Source organism: Salmo salar, chromosome ssa26 (genome assembly GCF_905237065.1).
Source record: "Salmo salar chromosome ssa26, Ssal_v3.1, whole genome shotgun sequence".
Classification (NCBI taxonomy): Eukaryota; Metazoa; Chordata; class Actinopteri; order Salmoniformes; family Salmonidae; genus Salmo; species Salmo salar.
Window position 1 is genome coordinate 10,723,401 of NC_059467.1, and position 24,860 is coordinate 10,748,260.

Here is a 24,860-nt window from a genome sequence, read left to right on the forward strand (position 1 = left end):
ATCATCATCAGAGATGTCATGATTAATTTCCTCCCGCCATCTGAGTTGTTTTCAATCGGATCTTGTAGCATCGCTAACGCAACATGCGCATCCATTCATCTTGGTCGTCTCGCCATTGTAAATTACGCACCCTCTCACTGTGTACTCCACCCAATTATTAGTTTTATGGCATGTCCTCATAAAACTGGTTAGAACTCCAGTTCTGTTTGTCATATTGAGATTCTAACGACGGCAGTGTGTTATATATTCTTATTTAGGAAAAGTCAAGGACTGAGGCGGCAAAACTTTAAAAAATGGCAGAGTAATAATTGTTTTAAACTCATGCGCAGTCAAAATGACTGCTTTAGCGGTTATAGTGTTAATAACGCCACAACCAGTACTGTAATAATTTCAATAGCTATACCCTTGCAGTGTACCCATGTCTTGAATTGCAAATACATTTATTTCCTATTGCATCACAAACATTTCAGGCCACTTTGAATTTCTCACATGCATAGTACTGGAAGTAAACCCATTAACCTTTGAGCTCTGCGTCATTGATCACTTGTCAGAATGTGTTCAATGGTGAGCCTAAACCCCTGAACCCATGCCACAGGTCTCAGTGCTACTACTGTACTCACAGGTGCTGCTTTTCCCGGGAGAACGGGTGAGAAAGATGCTTCACATTTTGGGGTCTATTTGGCTCCACTTTAGGATGAAGTGGCGCAGTCACTTTGTGGATGAACAGATTGATCCTCTCCACCACATTACTTCCCTGTTTGACCTCGTACACCTGAAGGGAAAGGGGAAACAGGAAGAAGACATGTTGAGAAATGAGTGCATGAAAGGCTATCAGTTACATTATTCTTATTTTAAAACATTTTTTTTTTTTGTCAATTAGACGCTCTTATCCAGAGCGACTTACATTTAGTGCATTCATCTTATGATAGCTAGGTGAGACAACAACCCATCACAATCGTATCAAGGACATGTTCCTTCAACAATGTGTTTATCAGCAACGTCAGTGCTAGTAGAAAAAGTCGCTTTTTTACTTTTTTGGGGTGGGGAGATACTCTTCAAAAAAGAGTTGTACATGTTTTCGGAAGTTGTGCACCATTGGGGTGCTAAGAGAGAGAGAAGAGCTTCGACTGGGCTGAGCGGGTGTTGCCCTCCCATAGAAACGGATCAGTGATCCATCTAAAGGCAGGCCATACCTTTTTGGTGGGCATCTTGAGCTTCATGAATTCTGCCTCCCGACAGAGCACATTCCAGGGAGCATGGATCTTCAGGAAGCCAATTCCTGGGATTTTGTTCTGGAAAACAGAGAATGTGATGTTGAATAAAATAATAACAATAATAAAATCAGGCAAAAGGTTTTCATGGATATTTTATGTGTATTGAAATAAGTTTCCCCTGTTTTATCTGGGTGATACATGCATACCTAGAATAAAGCTACTGTCACGTCTCTAAGGACTACAGTAAGTCTTTCCAAGGTAAAGCACAGAAATGCTACTGCAGCATTGCAACTGAAAAGAAGTCGCAATGCTACAGTAGCAAGGATTGTTGTTGGTTAGTGTCAGTCAAAGACTGTATCCACTTGAATACAAAACGATGTCTGATAGTCTAATATATACCGGACAAAAGTTCTCTCTCCACAATCTCCTCTATAAAACAACAACAGTGGTTATGTAAGTCCCTCTCATATGCTCCTGACATACTTCCTCATACCTCCCAGCCCACTTCAGGGTCCTGGCCCTGTCTGTTGAGAACACCGTGGCAGACTACACTTTCCACAGCAATATCAAGCAGAAAAGATCCTGCCAATTCTATTTTGGGCCTCTGGTTCGATTATCCACAAACAACCCTCATTCATGGACAAAGTAAGTTAATAAAAGAAAACAAGGAGGGTTGAATAAACTATGTTCAGACTTACTCAACAATGCATAAGGATGTTGTCAACAAGTATGAAATCATTTTGAATTTGCCTTAATATCACTCAAAACAAAACTCCTTTGTTAGCAACACTCACTAAATGGTAAGAGACCTCTTCATGCATGCAATGGGAAACCAACTCCCACAGAACCACATGCCTCCTACCATTTATCTGCGAAATGTCGCGTAACAGACATTACGAAACACATATCGACGATAAAAGATAGAACAGCAAACACATGTCAAAGCTTTTTTAAAGTGGTTTCAGTAGTGGTCTGCAAAATGGAGTGGTTAGGAACTAGGCCTTACCATTACTCTTTCATACAGGGCAGTTTCCCATGGATTTTAAAAACCAAATATGTTTTACGCTGTAAAGGTCTTTCAATCTGAATGGGACACACAATGTATCTTGATCAATGCAATGATTTATGATGAATGAGTAATGATTAATGGGTCAATAGCCACTCTAGGGGGTACAGTATGCAATTACCTATGACAATAGGCCTCTTTTTGCTTGTAAGGCTGAAAATAATTACTATTGCACATTATGGTGGCAAAATTGCAATATTATCTTATAATACTTTTATTGCATCAAATGGTTGTTTTATTCAACAGAATAGAGTATTCTTAACTATTGTGTGTGTGTTCTACTGAGGATGGGCCTCTGGCAGAGAACTCTGACAGGAGATTTACGATGTCTTTTGGGTGATAAAACCTGTCATGACGTTGGCCTCTTTTGGTACAGGGAGGACAGTTGACCCCCTCCCTTTTTCACCACCACCCAACCTACCTTCCCCCCAACCCAGGCCCTGTGTGAAAGGGTTGTAAAAACCCTAAGAGGAGAATCTCCTACCACATGTTTCATAGAGAGACAAAGGAAATTCTTCCAACTCATAGAATTGGAGAACCGAGCGACATGTGTGTTCTGGAGAAGGTATGGAAGATTGGTGAAGAATCCAGCTACGAACTGATCCGCTTGGTACAATTTTGTGATACTCAGAAGAGACAATATAGCCATATTACCATAAAACTGTTTATATAATAGCCTCAGCTTGAGACTTGCATCATAATGGGTGTATAGAATGTATTAATAAGGATAAAGCTTTTGTAATACATTGAGATGCGATGTACTGATGTAATGTGATAGAATTGTATTTCTGTAACCAAGTCTAACTCAGTCATAGGCACGCCCCCAGGGACCCATACAGGACCAGGCGTCATTTGACAAGCCTGTTCAAGGGTCACTATAAAACCCTCCCTGATTTATATTTCTTTAGACCAGGCCTCCACTCCATGGCCAATAGGTTTTACCATCCAATTCCTCTACTGAAAGTGAACCATACCACGTGGTTAACTTTTAGACTATTGATATCGACAGAATAAGAACAAGTCTTTGATATTAATTATTAGTCTGCAGCTAAGTAAATTATATCATTGAATGCGAAGATCAACGAAACATCCATTCTATGACGACATTAATGAATGTCGCTTTGAAAGATCCATTCTAACCTAGAGAGAGACTCTCCAACAGAACAGACACTCCAACAAAGAACGACGACACGAGCGTAAATATATATTGATTGCAATTGTTCCCGAATGAGCGAGCCTTCAATTGTCAATTGTTAATATTAATGAACTCTGTGTACCTTCTCAGCTGACCGTTTATGACCCATTGTCTAACAGACCAGCCATGCCTGTTAGCCATTAGCGCACATTACTATACCAATCCTTTGTGACGATAATTAATGTTTGTATGTTTTCTGTTAATTACTTAGTGTAGTAAATAAATGATTTTAAGACAATTGATGTATGGATGATTTTAGTAAAGACTGGGTTCGTGCAGATACAACAATTTACGACGTTTGGAATGAGACTGAACACGAGGTAAAATACACCATTTAAACCAGAAGATAATCGGCCTATACTATAATAGAATATAATATTATAGTACAGGAAAGTTATATTAGGAAAATTATAGCTTTGTAATCTGAATATTCTCCTTGGTGCCCCGATCTCCTAGTTAATTACAATTAAACGATTAATCAGTTTAATCGCGTGATAATAATTACAGGGAGCTAATTGATAAACATGTCTTCAGTTTAACGGTACCCCCAAAGACACGACAAACCTAAAGAACATTCCAGAGCATGAGTTAATGTTTCTGTTCTATACCGTACCAGGGAGAGGTGGCTCCAGTTTGGAGTCGGAGCGCTCAACACAATGAAAACTTGACACAGAAAATACCTATAATACATAGCAGACAGTATCTTTCATACAAAGCTTAACCTTGTGACCCATTCTATATATCGGTTGTTCGTCATGTCGGTTGAAAGGGGTGTATCTTGGCTATAAAAGACCTTTGTCTCGGGGCTCTCAACGAATTATCAAAGACGATGATTCATCAACCAGCCATCGCTATTGCAAAGCTCTCACTAATAAAGACTCAGTTTAAGTATAACTCTGACTTGTGTAATAAGTTTGTCTCTCCTCATTTGATAGTACAGAAATTAACCACCACATTTGGCGACGAGGATGGGAATCTTCACTTGGTGACCACTCCTAACGACATGGGTAAATCATGCATGAGGGATCCCTCAAATTTGGGATCTCACCTTTGATCTGATACCACATCTCAAACATAGTTAAAAACATTTTTAAAAGAGGTGAGCGAACAGCACGCAAAGTTGAGTTAAGAAAAGCCTCTGTTACGTAGGCCCTGAGTGTGTATTCCTGTGTGAGGGGGGCATCTTGCAGGTGTAAACAGGGCCGAGTCAGTGGAAGATGATCTGAGAGTTAGTCGACTCAAAGACACCTATCATTGGTCGGTTGCGGGCGACCTAGAGCCGTCCTGACAGTGAATTGATCACAGTGGGGATTGGTGCGGTCTGTAGGGGTGAGAGGCCAGGGTGACTGTGGGTTCTGTGTGAAGCACGGTACCTGGAGAAACCCTATTGGAAGAAGAACCTCATTCTGAAAAGTGTCTGTGTGACTGTCTAACTGACCCTCAGAAGTGGTGAATTCCAATTATTTTAAATGTGCTAGCCAGGTATGCCCTGGGTTTGGTAATTTAGCGTTAAATATCTAGAATCTGTGTGAACTAGTTTTGACCATTTAATGTTAAACAATCCGGAATCTGTGTGAACTAGTTAAGACCATGTATGATAAAGTATAAGATAGTAAGGTGAACCTGTACTTGTTTTAAACCTGTAATTGTTTTAAACCTATACCCCATTTTAGAAGTATTGAAAGATGTAAATGTATGAGTTGCATTATCCTATGAACTAATCATGAGATAGAAAATATTCCTGCAGGTTAAATTATTGTTCAAAAACAACTAATTGATTGGGTATGTTTGAGAATAGCATTGTGTGACTGTGATATGAGAGTTGTGTGAAAATGTAAATTAGTCTTAATCTGACGTTTGGACAGTAACATATAGAAATATGCTTAATCAGATTATTGAAATTTGGATAATAAGCTTTGCTATAACGTTATCTTGGGGTTCTGTTCCTTCACTGCCCATCATAGAATATCACGGGGTGGTATTGAGAGCGGGATGATATTTTAGAAAGCAGAGGAAGGTCTATAGTTCCTGAGAGGCTTGATTTTGCCGCGGTCCCTGGGAGGTTAGAGAACCGTTGAGGATTCCATGATCATTGTCCGGGAAACAAAAGTAGATTTTTTTGGTTCTGCTTCGTAGCTGTGGAGAGTCCTTGAAAAAGCTAATGGAATGGTTGTCGTGAGTACCTAAGAATTTCTTACGATTTATATGGATTCTGTGAATATATGAAAAATTGTACGTGTATAATCGATTACTAGAGATTTGATAAAGTAATACTGGGAATATAATTAGATACAATTTAAACCACCCATTCGTAGACGTACGTAGGTTTTGAGTTGGTATCTTTAATGGATAATTTGATAAAGATGAGGTTTAAGCATTATTAAACTGTCTACAAAGTCTGGGCAACTGTCTAAAAACTGATTGGAGTGTGTCCACTTTTGGTTAACTTACCCTAATGATGTAAGTAATAAACGCTTATTGGATTTTCTCCATCTGGGTACTACATTTGAAATAAAACTGCCCTTAACCTGTTAGGGCTAGGGGGCAGTATTGACACGGCTGGATAAAAAACGTACCCGATTTAATCTGGTTACTACTCCTGCCCAGTAACTAGAATATGCATATAATTATTGGCTTTGGATAGAAAACACCCTAAAGTTTCTAAAACTGTTTGAATGGTGTCTGTGAGTATAACAGAACTCCTATGGCAGGCCAAAACCTGAGAAGATTTCAAGCAGGAAGTGGCCTCTCTGAGAAGTAGTGTTTCATCTTGGCTCTTTTTATTGAAGACTCAGGATCTGTGCAATAACGTGACACTTCCTACGTCTTCCATAGGGTCTCAGAGCCCGGGAAAACGTTGAACGATATCGAGGCAGGCTCTGGCTGAAACACTTTATCGCTTTTGGCAAGTGGCCACTCAGAGTACTATGGGCTTAGGCGCGTGCCCGCTTCGACCGAATGCTTTCTTTTCCTTTGTCTGTTTATCTAAAACGCAGATTCCCGGTCGGAATATTATCGCTTTTTTATGAGAAAAATGGCATAAAAATTGATTTTAAACAGCGGGTGACATGCTTCGAAGTACGGTAATGGAATATTTAGAATTCTTTTGTCACGAATTGCACCATGCTCATCACCCTTATTTAGCCTTTAGGATAGTGTCTAGAACGCACGAACAAAACGCCGCTGTTTGGATATAACGATGGATTATTTTGGACCAAACCAACATTTGTTATTGAAGTAGAAGTCCTGGGAGTGCATTCTGACGAAGACAACAAAGGTAACAACATTTTTCTTATAGTAAATCTGACTTTGATGAGTGCTAAACCTGCTGGGTGTCTAAATAGCTAGCCCTGTGATGCCGGGCTATCTACTGAGAATATTGCAAAATGTGCTTTCACCGAAAAGCTATTTTAAAATCGGACATAGAGTGCATAGAGGAGTTCTGTATCTATAATTCTTAAAATAATTGTTATGCTTTTTGTGAACGTTTATCGTGAGTAATTTAGTAAATTCACCGGCAGTGTTCGGTGGGAATGCTAGTCACATGCTAATGTAAAAAGCTGGTTTTTGATATAAATATGAACTTGATTGAACAAAACATGCATGTATTGTATAACAATGTCCTAGGGTTGTCATCTGATGAAGATCATCAAAGGTTAGTGCTACATTTAGCTGTGGTTTGGGTTTATGTGACATTATATGCTAGCTTGAAAAATGGGTGTCTGATTATTTCTGGCTGGGTACTCTGCTGACATAATCTAATGTTTTGCTTTCGTTGTAAAGCCTTTTTGAATCGGACAGTGTGGTTAGATTAACGAGAGTCTTATCTTTAAAATGGTGTAAAATCGTCATATGTTTGAAAAATTGAAGGTTTTGCATTTTTGAGGAATTTGAATAACGCGCCACGGGATTACACTGGCTGTTGAGTAGGTGCCATAGAGGTTAAGATGGAATCTCGACTTAATTTATAACGTCGTACAAAGCCTAGGGTATCCATCAAACTAATTATCAGTGTGATTAATGTGATGTAGTAAAGTAATTGAAATACGTTGCATGAGAAAACAATCTAGTTTTATTTTTTTTTAAATATATAAATTAACAAAAAAATTAATAATTCGCAAGATCTGTTTTCTAGCCAATGAATGTCGATTTAACTGCTAATCTATTCATTTGGCACGTGGGAATCATCGCCGGAAAAACGCTTGGACTTTTAATTAAGGCTTTTTTGGGGGAATTGTGTCGTTAGTATGTGCCTGATTTTACGACTACAGACAATTATAAAATTGGGTTATTTGCGGGGTTTCTTCGTCATTTCAGTAGCATTGGGTATATGGTATTGACTAAAATCTGGGTTCCTGATTGTAATTCAACTATTGGTTTTGCCTGGAAAGATACGGTCGCTAGTGTTTGTTTAAGATATAAACTGAACGTTTTAATAGCTTGTTTAGTTTAAATTGAACGACTAATTCATTCAAAATAATAGCGAGGCGATTTCGATGTAATACGTTGTCTGTTGCCTAAATGGTCTGCTGGAAATAACATATTGAGAATGGAGTCGTATTTAAATAACTGAATCAAAGAAGAGACAGTTATCTAAATCTAATGAATTCTAATAATAGCGGATAGGTAATTGCGATAGAGTTGTGCCCACCGAAATGTGTTTTTTATTCTTATGGATTGACTGATGTATTTTATACATTTAGCACATTACATGTTATTTTTAAAGTCTTGGACATTTCGTAAGTGTGAAGCCAAAAGAGAAGAGAAAGTTGTAAAGTTTGTTTTTAATTTTACGATAGAGTTAAGGCAGACGTTGTTTGAGTATGGGTTATATTGTTTCCTACTGGTAAGAATAACAGAGTTGGTTGTGCTCGCTGGGCTATATTGGGCTGTAAGGGATTCAGGTCTGAATAGTTCAATCGGAAACGTTTTGTGACAGTTTCTGATTATTGTTGCTTGGTTTTATAGTTTAGGTAACACCAGTGAATTTGAGCAGGAAGTTAATGTACATTATAATCTGTTTCCATTATATGGAAAAATGTCAGCTCATTAAAGTGGATTGCAGTTTGAGTTTGATTTTATTTTTACAGGGACAGTGCACATTAATCACAGTTGTGTGTATCTAATGGCAGGGTATTCCAGACATGGGAAGCTCTCACAGAGTAAGCAGATTGACTAAAGGTGCTTTTCCTTAAGGGAACTATACAGTCACCTCTCATGGCGGACCTTGTGGATCTGCTGCCATAAGGTTTGGGTTTTCTGTTTAACAAAAGTACTGAGTGGAGGGGGAGCCTGGCCATTTAGAATCTTGAATACAAGACATGCGTCAGTGTACTGCACAATATTTTTTCAACTCAGGAGCTCATGCTTTCTGAGAATGTAAGTGATGATAGCTATTGGGCTTCCTATCAAGCACTTTGAGAGCCTGTTTGCAGACAGACTGAATGGGTTTTAATGTTGTACAGCAAGCTTGGGCCCAACTAGTCAAGTAGTATGTTAGGTTGGGGAGTATCAGATTTGAAGTACCGTTTTGTTACCTCTGTAGTCAAACAATTTCATACGATTTGGAATTTAGCTCGGTTGAATTTGGTTATTTGAGTTACCTTTTTCATTTGCTTTTTAAAAGAGAGGTTGGAATCAAGTATGCTGCCAAGGTACTTAAAAATTGGATACCACCTGGAGCTTTTCCCCTGACACATAAATATCTGGCTCAGTGGCAGTTGAGCTTGTCAGTTGTCCTCTGTGAGGAAGATGCAGACTTTTTTTTACATTTAGATGCAAATATGAGTCCCTGAGCAACTTTGTCACCTGGACCATTACAGTAGGGGGTTCTTGTGTAACTTGTTTGCTATTTGCATGCATATATCACTGTATCATCTGCATACATTAGAACTTCTGACCCAGTACAGACAGGGGGTTGATCATTAATGTACAAGCTGAACAGTATTGACCTTTGGGGCATGCCAACATTGTGGCTAAGAGTGGGAAAAGGTTAGTTTTGACTATTATGCTGATGAGACAGCAAAAACTTTTTAAAGGTGTCGGATTTGTTAAACAACATGTTTGTTTTTACTAGATGTATGTAACAGGTTGAAATGTATAGATTACTGGAAAGGGGTTATTTATTGTTTATTTTCGGTGTCAAGTTCACTTAATGAAACACTGTATTATCTGATGTGTTTTGAGTAGGATTCCTCCTTCTGGGACTGATGGACGTCACCCAAAGTACATATGTTAAAGGTGACATAGGAGAACACGTCTCAAAAAACATTTTATTAAATGCCTGGGATTAAATATCACTGATTCCTTACGCTGAGAAATGTACCACAATTGCGACAGAAAACAATGTTACATTTAGAGGGATAACAGGAACAATCTAAGGAGAAACAGCTATCACATTTGTTGGTAATTGGTCTAGTAATGATACCAGGATAATTGTATCTAAGGGTAGCACATGCTAAATTAAGCGCATATAAAAATATAGGAAATTTAAAACTAATGATTAATGATTTGAGGGAGTACAGTGGACTTTTGTTTCTAGTTACAAGTTTTGGCTTGCTGAATCAGTGTAGTATAATGAATGCTAACAAAGTGTTTTGTGGGGTTTTTTCTGGGAATATGGGGGTTTCATTGTCTCTCTTTGAAATGTTTCCTGGGACTATAATCTTGGGGAGAGTGAGTGAGATTAAGGCCGTAAACTACCAAATTAAATAAGGCCTGGCCATTTTTTGTTTGTTTTTACTTTAAGGTTTGCAAATACCCACACACACACTTGTTATGACAATTTGTTGGTGTTTAAAATACTATGTTTGATTTGTGTGTTCTATTTCCTTTGGGTTTAGTAAGTTTTCCATTTGTCTTAGTGCCAAGGTATCTTAAAGGGGCACGCACACACATGGAATTTTCAGAAGTTTTTATTTCCTGAGTTAATTAAACACGTGAATTCTTTTGATAAAGGAATGTACTGGAAACTGAGATACAACATATGTATGAAATGTTTGACTGTTTTTCATTAATTTGTCCAATATAATAAGAAGCACTTCTTTGAAGAGTTTATATGACCTCTGACCTCTGTCATGACTTCCATTGTGGTTTGATCACCCTCATTGGAAAGCCATTTGGATAATGAATTTAAGGACATTTGTAATATTGTTAATTATGATGAAGTTTATAGTTATTAGCCATATTTCTGATTTGGATGAATGTGAAGAAGGAGAGGGCGTTGCCTTTGACTAAGGGTAGGCAGCCTTAAGTCTATTTTCCTATGACCATATGGGTAGAATAATTTATCTTTATGGAGTTCTTAAGATTAGTGATTTTAATTTGATTTTGCTATTTTAAATTCTGTTTTATTTTTTGACCAGTAGCAGTGTTTTGTTTTTTTTACACATTACTCACATGGAGAGTTGTGTCATAAATTGGGGAGGGTACAGTCCTTTGAGGTTTTGGATTGAAGTTTACACACCTTGAGTGATGTGTAGGAGTGTATGGAGTAATATGTGAAGGAGTGTATTGTTGTGTTTGTTCTGTTCCATTCCTGATGGGTTATAGGTCACACTTCCTGATCCTGTGGCTCTGTGATGAAGTTGACAGTGTGATGGGGAGTATGAGCAAATTTGAAAGAATAGTCTCAATAGAATGTTTTGTTATTCTCTTTGACATATGTTTAGACATTTGTATTAAGAATAATTGGTCAAATAAATAATTTATCATATAGTTAATGAACTGAACTGATCTATCCTTTCGAGGTTATCATGAAAAGTGACATCAGCCGGTATCTTAATACATGGAAGAGATAATTGGACCGAACAGTGCGTGTACCTCAAACCCCCCTCTAACTGACTGAAGAAGAGTGACAAAGGTGTTCAATACTGCCCTGTCCGCACCACTTCTACCGAGAGAAATGAGTCCGAGCCAGCAACCGGTGTACAGCACCCAATCCAAGCTATCAACTGCTCTTCTCTCATGTTTTTCTCAGGAGTGTGAGGGGAGTCCACGTGGAGTGAGCATGGGAAGAAATCTGTTCTAAACTTATCTTATGTTGCTGGTATACTGGTTGACGAATGGACAAGACATAATGGGTGGTAAAGGTCATGGCGCCTCCGGTGAGACATTATCATGGCCATCCACTTTCAACTGTAATGCTATCTGAAGAAGATGAAAAGGACGCCAGAAGAATCAGTGCCTGAAGGGGGGGGGTTGGTCAACTGTGCCCAAAATTGTTTTAGACTTTTGCAGTATCAGGTTGATTGTAGAGGTCTACACAACACATCAAATTATTGTAATTTAGATTAAAGAATGCATTGAGATACTGATCTGTATTATAATCGTGATAAAAAAAGTTAATAGTAGAATTATGGGATAATTATACTGGATGTTAATATAAATGTACATTCTGCCAATGTTGATGTGTGTTAAATTGAGTTTTTTTTTACTTTGAGTGATAGGACCAATTTGAATCACTGAGCAATGTCATTCTAAATTTTGGTTGGATAATGAATTGGGTTTTTAATTATGATTTGGAAAGTGAATTATTTTTAAAACTCAAGGATTGATTTGAGTTTAGTATGGTAATAACTATATGAGTGAAGCCATTAATGTATTAGGGATTGATTGTTGTTATGAACAAAAGATGTTGACACTATTCTCATCATGCCATGGTGAATGGAGCGGGTGAACTCTGATCTGGAGAGTGAAACTGATCCTAATTCATCTTGTAGGTTGAAAGGGGTGTATCTTGACTATAAAAGACCTTTGTACTTTTGTCTCGGGGCTCTCAACGAATCATCAGAGACGGTGATTTGTCGGCCAGCCATCACTATTGCAAAGCTCTCACTAATAAAGATTCAGTTTAAGTATAACTCTGACTTGTGTGATAAGTTTGTCTCTCCTCATTTGATAGTACAGAAATTAACCACCACAACATGTTGTCCTTTCTTATCAGATATATATTTGGTGAAAGCTGTTCATTTGATAAAGATCAATAACGTGACGAATGCAGGTCTATTGTAGATTTGAAAAATCATAATTGATCACAGTAAACCCTCAACGCTTTGTTCCAGTATGAAAAAAATACAGGATACAATCGCTACATGAAAAATAGATGGACAAATGTCAACCAGTAAGGAGGAATGGAGAATTAAGTTGTGTTCAATAGAACAACCTGACCTCAAAGACAACATCTGAACATTGATTGCCAAGATGTGAAAGAATGCAGCTACAAGCAAGCATTTAGGCTAAATGCACCACCACACCAGGGCTTGAATATTACCCCAGAGTCTACTACAGAATAGTTTGATCAACATTTTTGTATCAGTTAGGTTAAGGAGTCTAATTGCTAGGTTATTCCAAAAAGACCTCTTGAGATGTTCTACTGTTGAGGTCTTCCAAACTGTGGGGAAAACAAACAGTCCAAGGCCACTAACTCACCCCCTCATCCTTCTCAAGCTCCAGTCCCATCTCTCGAAGGTTATCCTCAAACTCAGTCTGGCGGAAGCGCTTGTCATCCTCATGGTAGTCAAGGCGATGATTGTGGGCAGCAATCTCAGGGTCTTCTTTGGAAGGTGGCGTGTCCCCACTTCTCATCATGCTCAGACTGCGACGCAGGCTCCTGAGGATGTGGTAATCTGCAAACCGGTATGTCTTGCGGCAAACACTCGGGGGTTTCTGGACATGATATGTGAGAACATAGTCCACCCGCCGCTGGCCGTCCTGGAATGTAGGCCCCTGCTTTGGGTCTGAGGCTGCCTCATCTGACTTGAGGGAGTTCAATGGCTGAGAAGAGATAGAAAGGGGATTGTAGTTTTAATGGAGACATGTTGGCAGATCATGAGGAGAAGACATGTGTGTTCTAGCCTGTGAGAGTTTGTTGTATGTACATTTGCTTATCTTTTAAATTGCAAAAGCTTAAGCCTTGTGGATAGTCAAATCCCCTCTCTCCACAGTGATAAATCAGTGCACTCAACCCCATCTCTGCTACTGCCTTCTTCAAGGAGGGGAAATTTAATCATTCTGTACAGATTAAAATGATGCCCATCAAAAGATGACAAAATAATCTTTGCACCCTTCAACACATTACGTTAGACTTTCTCATAATACTACATGTCCTAATCCAACTCATAAGGACATATTGTACAGTAAGACCAGTGACCAAATCAATTAAACGCTATTTTACAGTACGACTCAGAGGAACATATGGTAACAAAGTGACTCTGGTGCTTGTCTTCGCCTGTGACCTAAAAACATTTTTGCTCCATTATCCTTAAATACATGATTTGTATTAGTTGTTTAGTGGGGGGGTTATTTAGTCGTGCTATGTAGGCTTGTTGTTTGTGCGTGATTGTTTTATGTCAGGAAGTTTCTCTTCTGAGGAACAGGTGTTTCCCTCTGCCTGTGGTTTTCGCAGAGTTTATTGTGGGCTGCGTCCCTGCATTGTGTGGGGGCTGGTATTTTGGGCATTTGTTTTATGCGCCCTGCCCTACCTAGATTTGGACTGAGTGAATACCAATTAAACGTGTGTTCACGGATTAGTGTCTCCTGCGCTTGACTTCCCCCCCTCCTGCTTTCGTGAGCAAACCTAACAGGTATAGTGACACACATTGATATATAATAGGGATATAGTTATTTTTACTTTAAAATTACTCATTCAAAATTGATTGTATGCATTAACCCTCTTTGGGTTTTCTATGTACCATCCCCCTACCCCCCCTACCTAGGCCCTGTTTGAGCGGTCGTAAATTCCTAAGAAAATGTCCCGCCTCATGGCCACAGTATAAAGACAGGGTGTTTTCATAGAGAGACAAAGGAATTATTCCACCTCACAGGACTGGAGAACTGAACGACATTTATGTTCTGGAGAAGGTATAAAAGATCGGTGAAGAATCCAGCTACGAATTGGTCCGTTTGGTAAAATTTTATGAAACTCATGAGACAATACGGCCACATTGCCATGGCTCTGTTTATATAATAGCCTCAGTTGTGAGACTTATATCTAATGGTTGTATAAAATGAATGAATAAGGATGGAACTGTTTGTGAAATTGGGTAAATGTGATTTTGGACTGTTTAACCTGTTAGGGCTAGGGGGCAGTATTGACACGGCTGGATAAAAAACATACCCGATTTAATCTGGTTACCACTCCTACCCAGTAACTAGAATATGCATATACTTATTACATATGGATAGAAAATACCCTAAAGTTTCTAAAACTGTTTGAATGGTGTCTGTGAGTATAACAGAACTCAAATGGCAGGTCAAAACCTGAGAGATTCCTTTACAGGAAGTGGCCTGTCTGACCATTTCTTGAACTTCTTTTCCATCTCTATCTTTTACTAAGGATCTCTGCTCTAACGTGACACTTCCCACGTCGTCCATAGGCGCTCAGAGCCCGGGAAAAAACAGAACGTCGTCATTCCAGCCCCAGGCTGAAACACATTATCGCCTTTCTCAAGTGGCCGATCAAGGGACTCTGGGCTTATGCGCGTGACCCGACCGCCCCCGCCTTTGTGATTTTTTCCTCTGTTTGCCGAAAAGGAGATTCCCTGTCGGAATATTATCGCTTTTCTACGAGAAAAATGGCGTAAAAATTGATTTTAAACAGCGGTTGACATGCTTCGAAGTACGGTAATGGAATATTTAGAATTTTATTGTCACGAATTGCGCCATGCGCGCGACACTTCTTTACCATTTCGGATAGTGTCTGGACGCAACGAACAAAACGGGCGCTATTCGGATATAACGATGGATTATTTTGGACCAAACCAACATTTGTTATTGAAGTAGCAGTCCTGGGTGTGCATTCTGACGAAGACAACAAAAGGTAATGAAACTTTTATAATAGTAAATATGATTATGGTGAGTGCTAAACTTGCCGGGTGTCTAAATAAGCGAGCCCGTGATGCCTGGGCTATGTACTTAGAATATTGCAAAATGTGCTTTCACCAAAAAGCTATTTTAAAATCGGACATATCGAGTGCATAGAGGTCTGTATCTATAATTCTTAAAATAATTGTTATGCTTTTTGTGAACGTTTATTGTGAGTAATTTAGTAAAATGTTAGCGAATTCCCCGGAAGTTTGCGGGGGGTATGCTAGTTCTGAACGTCACATGCTAATGTAAAAAGCTGGTTTTTGATATAAATATGAACTTGATTGAACAAAACATGCATGTATTGTATAACATAATGTCCTAGGTTTGTCATCTGATGAAGATCATCAAAGGTGAGTGCTGCATTTAGCTGTCTTCTGGGTTTTGGTGACATTATATGCTGGCTTGAAAAATGGGTGTCTGATTATTTCTGGCTTGGTACTCTGCTGACATAATCTAATGTTTTGCTTTCGTTGTAAAGCCTTTTTGAAATCGGACAGTGTGGTTAGATTAACGAGAGTCTTGTCTTTAAATAGCTGTAAAATAGTCATATGTTTGAGAAATTGAAGTAATAGGATTTTTAATGTTTTGAAAATCGCGCCACAGGCTGCAAGTGGCTGTTACGTAGGTGGGACGAATTCGTCCCGCCTAGCCCAGAGAGGTTAATGAAGGAAACTCAAATTCCCTTTGGAGTCTTAACTAAGTCCTTGGCACGCCCCCAGGGACACAGACAGGACCTGGCATCATGAGACAGCCTTTTCTATGTTCCGAATATAAATCCCACCCAGATTTTCTATCACCAGACCAGCTTACCTCGAGAAGAGAGAGCCAAGGTTTGACCATGCATTCCTCGTTCTGAACTTTAACCATACCACGTGGTTAAACTCTTAGACTATTGATACCGACAGAATAATAACAAGTCTTTGATATTCATTACTAGTCTGCAGCTAGGAATTCGGTATCATTGAACACGAAGACCGACGAAACATCCGTCCTATAACGACATTAATGAATGTCACTCTGAACTACCTATTATAACCACGACACACACAGAGACAGAGACAGAGAGGACAGACTAACAGAACAAAACTCTCCAACAAAGATCCCGACGACACACTGAGCGTAAATAATATATATATTTTGATTGCAATTGTTCCCGAATGAGTGAGCATTCGTATGCAAAGGATTAGCATTTCAATTGTTAATATGTATCAACTCTGTAGTGCCTTCTCAGCTGACCCACACTCCCCTTTTGTCTAACAAGCCCCCATGCCGGTTTAGCCCACTAGGGCACATTCTCCTATCATTTCCTTGTAACCATATCCGTTTGTTATGCTTTTCTGTGAATTACTTAGATTAGTAAATAAATGATTTTAAGACAATTGATGAATGGATGACTCATAGCGAAGACTGGGTTCGTGCAGATAACCAACAATTTACGACATTTGGAATGAGACTGACCAAGGTAAATAACATCATTAATCAGGAGACTAATCGATCAGATATTATAATATCTGAAAGTTATATTAGGAAAATTATAACTTTGTAATCTGAATATTTTCCTTGGTGCCCCGACCTCCTAGTTAATTACAGTTACACGATTAATCAGTTTAATCGCGTAATAATAATTACAAAGAGTTATTTGATAAACATGTCTTCCATTTTAATGATGCCAAAGACACGACAACACAAACTAAATATGTGTAGATATTGTTTAAGGACTCTAGTTTGAATGGCCTCACCTGTATGTTCTCTCTACTGGTACGGCACACCCAAACACAATATTTGCTCTGCAATTATTTGCTTGCAATTCATCGCTTTTGTTGAGAACAAACAGTTGTTTTCTTATGGAAAACAAACCTAATTGATAATCGAGAGACAAAAGAGCTCTAGATGTGGGAAAAACATCTCAGTCCAAGCATCCCACTGGACGACAAGCCTCAGCCCCCTCAGAACAGGAAGTCACAGCAAAGGTCACTCCTCACAGGGAAAATAAGGATGTGGTTACGGCATTTTATAGATAAAGGAACGGAGAAAACCAGTACCCTTCCTTCAGCCACCCACCTCCTAGCTCCTGTGCTGTGAGTAAAACCAGCATGCATATCAATCGTGTTATTACTCAGCCACAGGCCCCCTTATTCTAGAGAGGCATGCATATCTTCTTACACATTTGCATATCAACCTTTCCAGGTGTATGGCTACTGAAGCTAAGCCACCTAATTATCATGCCCATTCACTTTCAGCTAAGTCCTGTGGGAGAGGTTTGAACATAACATCCGTAGGGTCACTATAGGATAGCTGAACAACAATACTGCATCATTTTAATTTCAGAATGAATACATTTACATTTACATTTACGTCATTTAGCAGACGCTCTTATCCAGAGCGACTTACAAATTGGTGCATTCACCTTATGATATCCAGTGGAACAACCACTTTACAATAGTGCATCTAAATCTTTTAAGGGGGGGGGTTAGAAGGATTACTTTATCCTATCCTAGGTATTCCTTAAAGAGGTGGGGTTTCAGGTGTGTCCGGAAGGTGGTGATTGACTCCGCTGTCCTGGCGTCGTGAGGGAGCTTGTTCCACCATTGGGGTGCCAGAGCAGCGAACAGTTTTGACTGGGCTGAGCGGGAACTGTGCTTCCTCAGAGGTAGGGGGGCCAGCAGGCCAGAGGTGGATGAACGCAGTGCCCTTGTTTGGGTGTAGGGCCTGATCAGAGCCTGAAGGTATGGAGGTGCCGTTCCCTTCACAGCTCCGTAGGCAATCACCATGGTCTGTAGCGGATGCGAGCTTCAACTGGAAGCCAGTGGAGAGAGCGGAGGAGCGGGGTGACGTGAGAAAACTTGGGAAGGTTGAACACCAGACGGGCTGCGGCGTTCTGGATGAGTTGTAGGGGTTTAATGGCACAGGCAGGGAGCCCAGCCAACAGCGAGTTGCAGTAATCCAGACGGGAGATGACAAGTGCTTGGATTAGGACCTGCGCCACTTCCTGTGTGAGGCAGGGTCGTACTCTGCGAATGTTGTAGAGCATGAACCTACAGGATCGGGTCACCGCCTTGATGTTAGTGGAGAACGACAGGGTGTTGTCCAGGATCACGCCAAGGTTCTTAGCACTCTGGGAGGAGGACACAAGGGAGTTGTCAACCGTGATGGCGAGATCATGGAACGGGCAGTCCTTCCCCGGGAGGAAGAGCAGCTCCGTCTTGCCGAGGTTCAGCTTGAGGTGGTGATCCGTCATCCACACTGATATGTCTGACAGACATGCAGAGATGCGATTCGCCGCCTGGTTATCAGAAGGGGGAAAGGAGAAGATTAATTGTGTGTCGTCTGCATAGCAATGATAGGAGAGACCATGTGAGGATATGACAGAGCCAAGTGACTTGGTGTATAGCGAGAATAGGAGAGGGCCTAGAACAGAGCCCTGGGGGACACCAGTGGTGAGAGCACATGGTGCGGAGACAGATTCTCGCCCCGCCACCTCGTAGGAGCGACCTGTTAGGTAGGACGCAATCCAATCGTGGGCCGCGCCGGAGATGCCCAACTCGGAGAGGGTGGAGAGGAGGATCTGATGGTTCACAGTATCAAAGGCAGCAGATAGGTCTAGAAGGATGAGAGCAGAGGAGAGAGAGTTAGCTTTAGCAGTGCGGAGAGCCTCCGTGACACAGAGAAGAGCAGTCTCAGTTGAATGCCCAGTCTTGAAACCTGACTGATTAGGATCAAGAAGGTCATTCTGAGAGAGATAGCAGGAGAGCTGGCCAAGGACGGCACGTTCAAGAGTTTTGGAGAGAAAAGAAAGAAGGGGTACTGGTCTGTAGTTGTTGACATCGGAGGGTAGATATAGATAAATCTAATTCTGGAAATAGGTCCTCGCAACAAACAACAAAAATCCATCAGTGTCTGCTTTAGTAGTCACTTGATACATAACAATACATCCACATTCCGCACTGATTTAATTGACTCTGTTTTCGAACAACGTACTTGACCTTTCTTAACTGCTTTAGGTGCGTATATCAGCTTGCTTAATCATTCCAGTGTGTCTGTGATTAGATAGACCAAGACCGCAATGACTGTCCAAATGACCCTCTGACCCAATGGAAGGTCCACAAGTTTGACCTAATGCAGTCTTCATAGTGATGGGGCAGTAGTCCTCATCAAGAGAGGAACACCAACTCTGACTTTTTAACCTTCTACACCGCTAACACAGGGCAGTACATGAGGTCGACTTCCTATGAGAATTCATTATTTGCACCATTTCTTTCTTCAAAAGCCAGTTGAACAGTGCTGAAGAGATTATTTTGAACAGTTGTAGGTTATTAACATACAGTAATTATACACAGAACTTCATCTTAGTGTGGTAAAAATGATGACTGAGGATCAAAACAAAGATTCCACCCAGGATTTGATACAGTTCAAGTTTACATACACTTAGGTTGGAATAATTAAAACTCATTTTTCAACCACTCCACAAATTTCTTGTTAACAAACTATAGTTTTGGCAAGTCAGTTAGGACATCTACTTTGCACATGACACAAGTCATTTTTCCAACAATTGTTTACAGACAGATTATTTCACTTATAATTCACTATATCACAATTACAGTGGGTCAGAAGTTTAAGTTGACTGTGCCTTTAAACAGCTTGGAAAATTCCATAAAATGATGCCATGGCTTTAGAAGCTTCTGATAGGCTAATTGACATCATTTGATTCAATTGGAGGTGCACCTGTGGATGCATTTCAAGGCCTACCTTCAAACTCAGTGCCTTTTTGCTTGACATCATGGGAAAATCAAAAGAAATCAGCCAAGATCTCAGAAAACAAATTGTAGACATCCACAAGTCTGGTTCATCCTTGGGAGCAATTTCCAAACGCCTGAAGATACCACGTTCATCTGTACAAACAATAGTACGCAAGTATAAACACCATGGGACCACGCAGCCGTCATACCACTCAGGAAGGAGACGCGTTCTGTCTCCTAGAGATGAACGTACTTTGGTGTGAAAAGTGCAAATCAATCCCAGAACAACAGCAAAGGACCTTGTGAAGATGCTGGAGGAAACAGGTACAAAGTATCTATATCCACAGTAAAACGAGTCCTATATCAACATAACCCGAAAGCCCACTCAGCAAGGAAGAAGCCACTGCTCCAAAACCCGCCGTAAAAAAAGCCAGACTACGGTTTGCAACTGCACATGGGGACAAAGATCGTACTTTTTGGAGAAATGTCCTCTGGTCTGATGAAACAAAAATAGAACTGTTTGGCCATAATGACCATCGTTATGTTTGGAGGAAAAAGGGAGAGGCTTGCAAGCCAAAGAACACCATCCCAACCATGAAGCACCGGGGTGGCAGCATCATGTTGTGGGGGTGCTTTGCTGCAGGAGGGACTGGTGCACTTCACAAAATAGAAGGCATCATGAGGAAGGGAAATGATGTGGATATATTGTAGCAACATCAAGACATCAGTCAGGAAGTTAAAGCTTGGTCGCAAATGGGTCTTCCATATGAACAATGACCCCAAGCATACTTCCAAAGTTGAGGCAAAATGGCTTAAGGATAACAAAGTCAAGGTATTGGAGTGGCCATCACAAAGCCCTGACCTCAATCCTATAGAAAATTTGTGGGCAGAACTGAAAAACTTGTGCGAGCAAGGAGGCCTACAAACCTGACTCAGTTACTCCAGCTCTGTCAGGAGGAATGGGCCAAAATTCACCCAACTTATTGTGGGAAGCTTGTGGAAGGCTACCCAAAACATTTGACCCAAGTTAAACAATTAAAAGGCAATGCTACCAAATACTAATTGAGTGTATGAAAACTTCTGACCCACTGGGAATATGATGAAAGTAATAGAAGCTGAAATAAATCACTCGCTCTACTATTATTCTGACATTTCACATTCGTAAAATAAAGTGGTGATCCTAACTGACCTAAGACAGGACATTTTTACTAGGATTAAATGTCAGGAATTGTGAAAAACTGAGTTTAAATGTTTTTGGCTAAGGTGTATGTAAACTTCCGAATTCAACTGTATGCCCATCAGCTGTTTACACGCTTTGAACTACTTTATTAAATGCTTTGATACTTTGATCTTGGGGGGGGGGGGGGTCACATTATTTTGAATTATATCCCACAAGACATGCCATCAGAGGTCTCTTCACAATTCCCAAGTCAAGAACAGACTATGGGAGGTGCACAGTAGCACATAGAGGCATGAGTACATGGAACTCTATTCCACATCAGGTAACTGATGCAAGCAGTAGAATCAGATAAAAAAAAATACAAATACACCTTATGGAACAGCGGAGACTGTGAAGAGATACATACACACAGGTACTGTACAGACACGCGCATACACACGCACTCTACACACACGTACATTGTAATCTTGTTGTATGGTGTTATTATACATGTTGTATTGTAGATATGTTGAAGGAAAAAAGGAAACCGCACACTGCTCTTGATAGTATCACTGATATTAGTAAGCTTTACGTGTCGGCCTAACGGCCTTCGTCAGAGCTTTTGTGAATTTTCTGAAAACAGCACCTCTATGTAGACCTAGCCCCACCCACATCCGTTCCACGTATGGAAAGGGGTTGGAGGCAAAGGAAAAATAAATAAGTGCTACCAAACATAACAATATGCATTTCACAAATATTACAAAAGTGTATAAATAACACGCATTGAATACGTCCATAAAACCACAATGAGGACATAGCAAGTTTTCATTAATCATTGAGTACATCATACGAAAAACATCAGAGTAATCTTAAATAGGGACATATTTCAAATTCACAACATAACATACATAGGCCTTTCATCATTAAGTCCTTTAGGAAATAATGTCTGGAGGGTGAAAATCCAAAAACATTCTCTTTTACTCAGAGTATTATTAATATCACCTCTCCTGTCTGATATCTTAACTTTCTCTATGCCACAAAATCTAAAAGGTAGAAATGTCATGCTTTAGGTCATTAAAATGTACTGCGACTGGAAAATCTCTGTCGTTTCTCCTGATTGAACTTTATGTTCACTAATTCTCTGTTTGAGAGAATTCAGACTGCGCCGTATATTCCACTCCAAAGATGATTATCTAGAAAAAGCAGCGGAGATGCGCATTAGGTTTCTAAGAAGAGGCTATTCGCCACAATGTGTGGATGAAGCTCTTCATTTGGCATTGGGAAAAACACGAGATGAATTGTTACAAAAAAGACCCGCTAAAGCAAAAGAACACTCCGTAATGTTCACAACCACATATACTTTGAATTCGCGAAAAGTGGGAGGTGTGGTCAAGAAACACTGGCATATTTTATCATCGGACCCAGCTTTGCCGGCTGAATTTAAAAATCCACCACTCATTGTGTAAAGGAGAGGTCGCAATTTACGCGATAAATTGGTTCATGCCAACTGCCAGCCGCGATAGAAAAATCAGCCAGGCTCTTTTACGCCCTCTACCAAATGGTAGCTATAAATGCAGAGGATGCGCACAGTGCAACAATATGATGAAGTGTAAATATTTCTGCCACCCTCACACAGGAAAACGGTTTCCAATAAACGATATCATTACGTGTGCCACCACCCATGTTATTTACATTATTAAATGTCCATGTGGTCTCTGCTATGTCGGTAAGACCTCCCGCTCTCTCAAACAGAGAATTAGTGAACATAAAGTTCAATCAGGAGAAACGACAGGGATTATCCAGTCGCAGTACATTTTAATGACCTAAAGCATGACATTTCTACCTTTAGATTTTGTGGCATAGAGAAAGTTAAGATATCAGACAGGGGAGGTGATATTAATAATACTCTGAGTAAAAGAGAATGTTTTGGGATTTTCACCCTCCAAACATTATTTCCTAAAGGACTTAATGATGAAATGCCTATGTATGTTATGTTGTGAATTTGAAATATGTCCCTATTTAAGATTACTCTGATGTTTTTCGTATGATGTACTCAATGATTAATGAAAACTTGCTATGTCCTCATTGTGGTTTTATGGACGTATTCAATGCGTGTTATTTATACACTTTTGTAATATTTGTGAAATGCATATTGTTATGTTTGGTAGCACTTATTTATTTTTCCTTTGCCTCCAACCCCTTTCCATACGTGGAACGGATGTGGGTGGAGCTAGGTCTACATAGAGGTGCTGTTTTCAGAAAATTCACAAAAGCTCTGACGAAGGCCGTTAGGCCGACACGTAAAGCTTATTAAATATCAGTGATACTATCAAGAGCAGTGTGCAGTTTCCTTTTTTCCTTCATCCTGTTTCAACTGTTGCCATGCACCTGCAACAAGATTGCTCAGATGTGCGAGTGCCTTTTGAATTTTGTATTGTAGATATGTAGTGGTGTAATAATGTTATATGATGTACTGTTTTATCTTTTGTTTTAGGTGTGATGTAAGTGCTTTAATGTGTTTGGACCCCAGGAAGAGTAGCTGCTGCCTTAACAAAAACTAATGGGGATCCCTAATAAATACACATTCCCAATGTAGAGAAGACCACTTACGATGGAGTCATACTTGCTATATTGGCTAACGCCACCATCCTTAGTGTTCCCAAAGTCAGCTGCCTTCTCCTCGCCGGATACAGGGATATAATAGTCATTCCTCCTCATGGCGCCTTGCTCTTCCAACTCAGGGAGAAGACTACCAGAGAGGTCGTGTACTAGGAAAGTTTTACCTGTGTGGGAGGAAAGAGATATGATTAGTATGGAACAATATACTGTAAGTATTTGATACTCTGAGATGTGCTTCCAGGTCAAATGGTGCTAAGAGTGTACTGTCCAGCTCAATGGCATGAGAAGTATCCCACCATTGTGTATTGTCTGATGAGGTTCTTGACAGCCACAAAAAAAATAACCAACATGCTTTGGGTATTCATTTCTAGGGTAAACCAACAATGTGGATGAGGAAGTACCTATATAGCTGACTATAAATCACTGAGAATCTGACCGTAGTTAAATTGCACTCAACATCTATGTGCACGTTGTGTGAATGTTGAGCAAAAAAGGTTTTTTCAAAGAGCTAATGTAAAAGCACTGGTTGTGTAAGCACGTCCATGAATCTCTCATGGCCTAAAGGCCAATGTTGTTTTGGTTTACCGCTTAGTCTTTCGTTCATTTGTCACCCCACATGCCTGTATGACAATATTTCTATAAATATTTTAATATCTGAGCGTACCTAGACAACATACAGATCTGGTCTTTGATTAGGAATCATTGAGATGCCTTTCACAGTACATTGAGAAAATCTTCTAGAGGGAATACAATGGAACCCCACCAAGTATCTGCCTTTTCTTGGGCAATGACTTACAAGGATTCCCCTACCCTCGGCAATGCTAGGGACAGCTTCTGACAGTCAAAGACTCCTATATACTGTAAGTCAAATCCTTGTAATAACTTTTCACAGATAAGGGCCCTTGGGTGCTCTTTATGAGGGGAAAACGTATTTAATCCCCTGCTGATTTTCTACGTTTTCCCACTGACAAAGAATTGATGATTCTATAATTTCAATGGTAGG

General features: G+C 39.9%; 1 protein-coding gene across 5 annotated transcripts in view; it reads right to left on the reverse strand.

Annotated features, from left to right (window-relative positions):
- Positions 1 to 24,860, reverse strand: part of LOC106587130 (anoctamin-1) — a 53,566-nt gene that overhangs the window by 23,575 nt on the left and 5,131 nt on the right. For all 5 annotated transcript variants that reach the window (XR_006762250.1, XM_014175175.2, XM_014175173.2 and 2 more), the window contains exons 2-5: positions 23,849 to 24,021; positions 12,905 to 13,249; positions 1,194 to 1,292; positions 621 to 772 (exon numbers count right to left, since the gene is read on the reverse strand). Coding sequence is in view for 4 of the 5 variants with exons in the window: in XM_014175173.2 (XP_014030648.1) it covers positions 621 to 772; positions 1,194 to 1,292; positions 12,905 to 13,249; positions 23,849 to 24,021 (769 nt within the window). In the remaining variant the exon portion in view is untranslated. The remainder of the gene's footprint in view (positions 1 to 620; positions 773 to 1,193; positions 1,293 to 12,904; positions 13,250 to 23,848; positions 24,022 to 24,860) is intronic.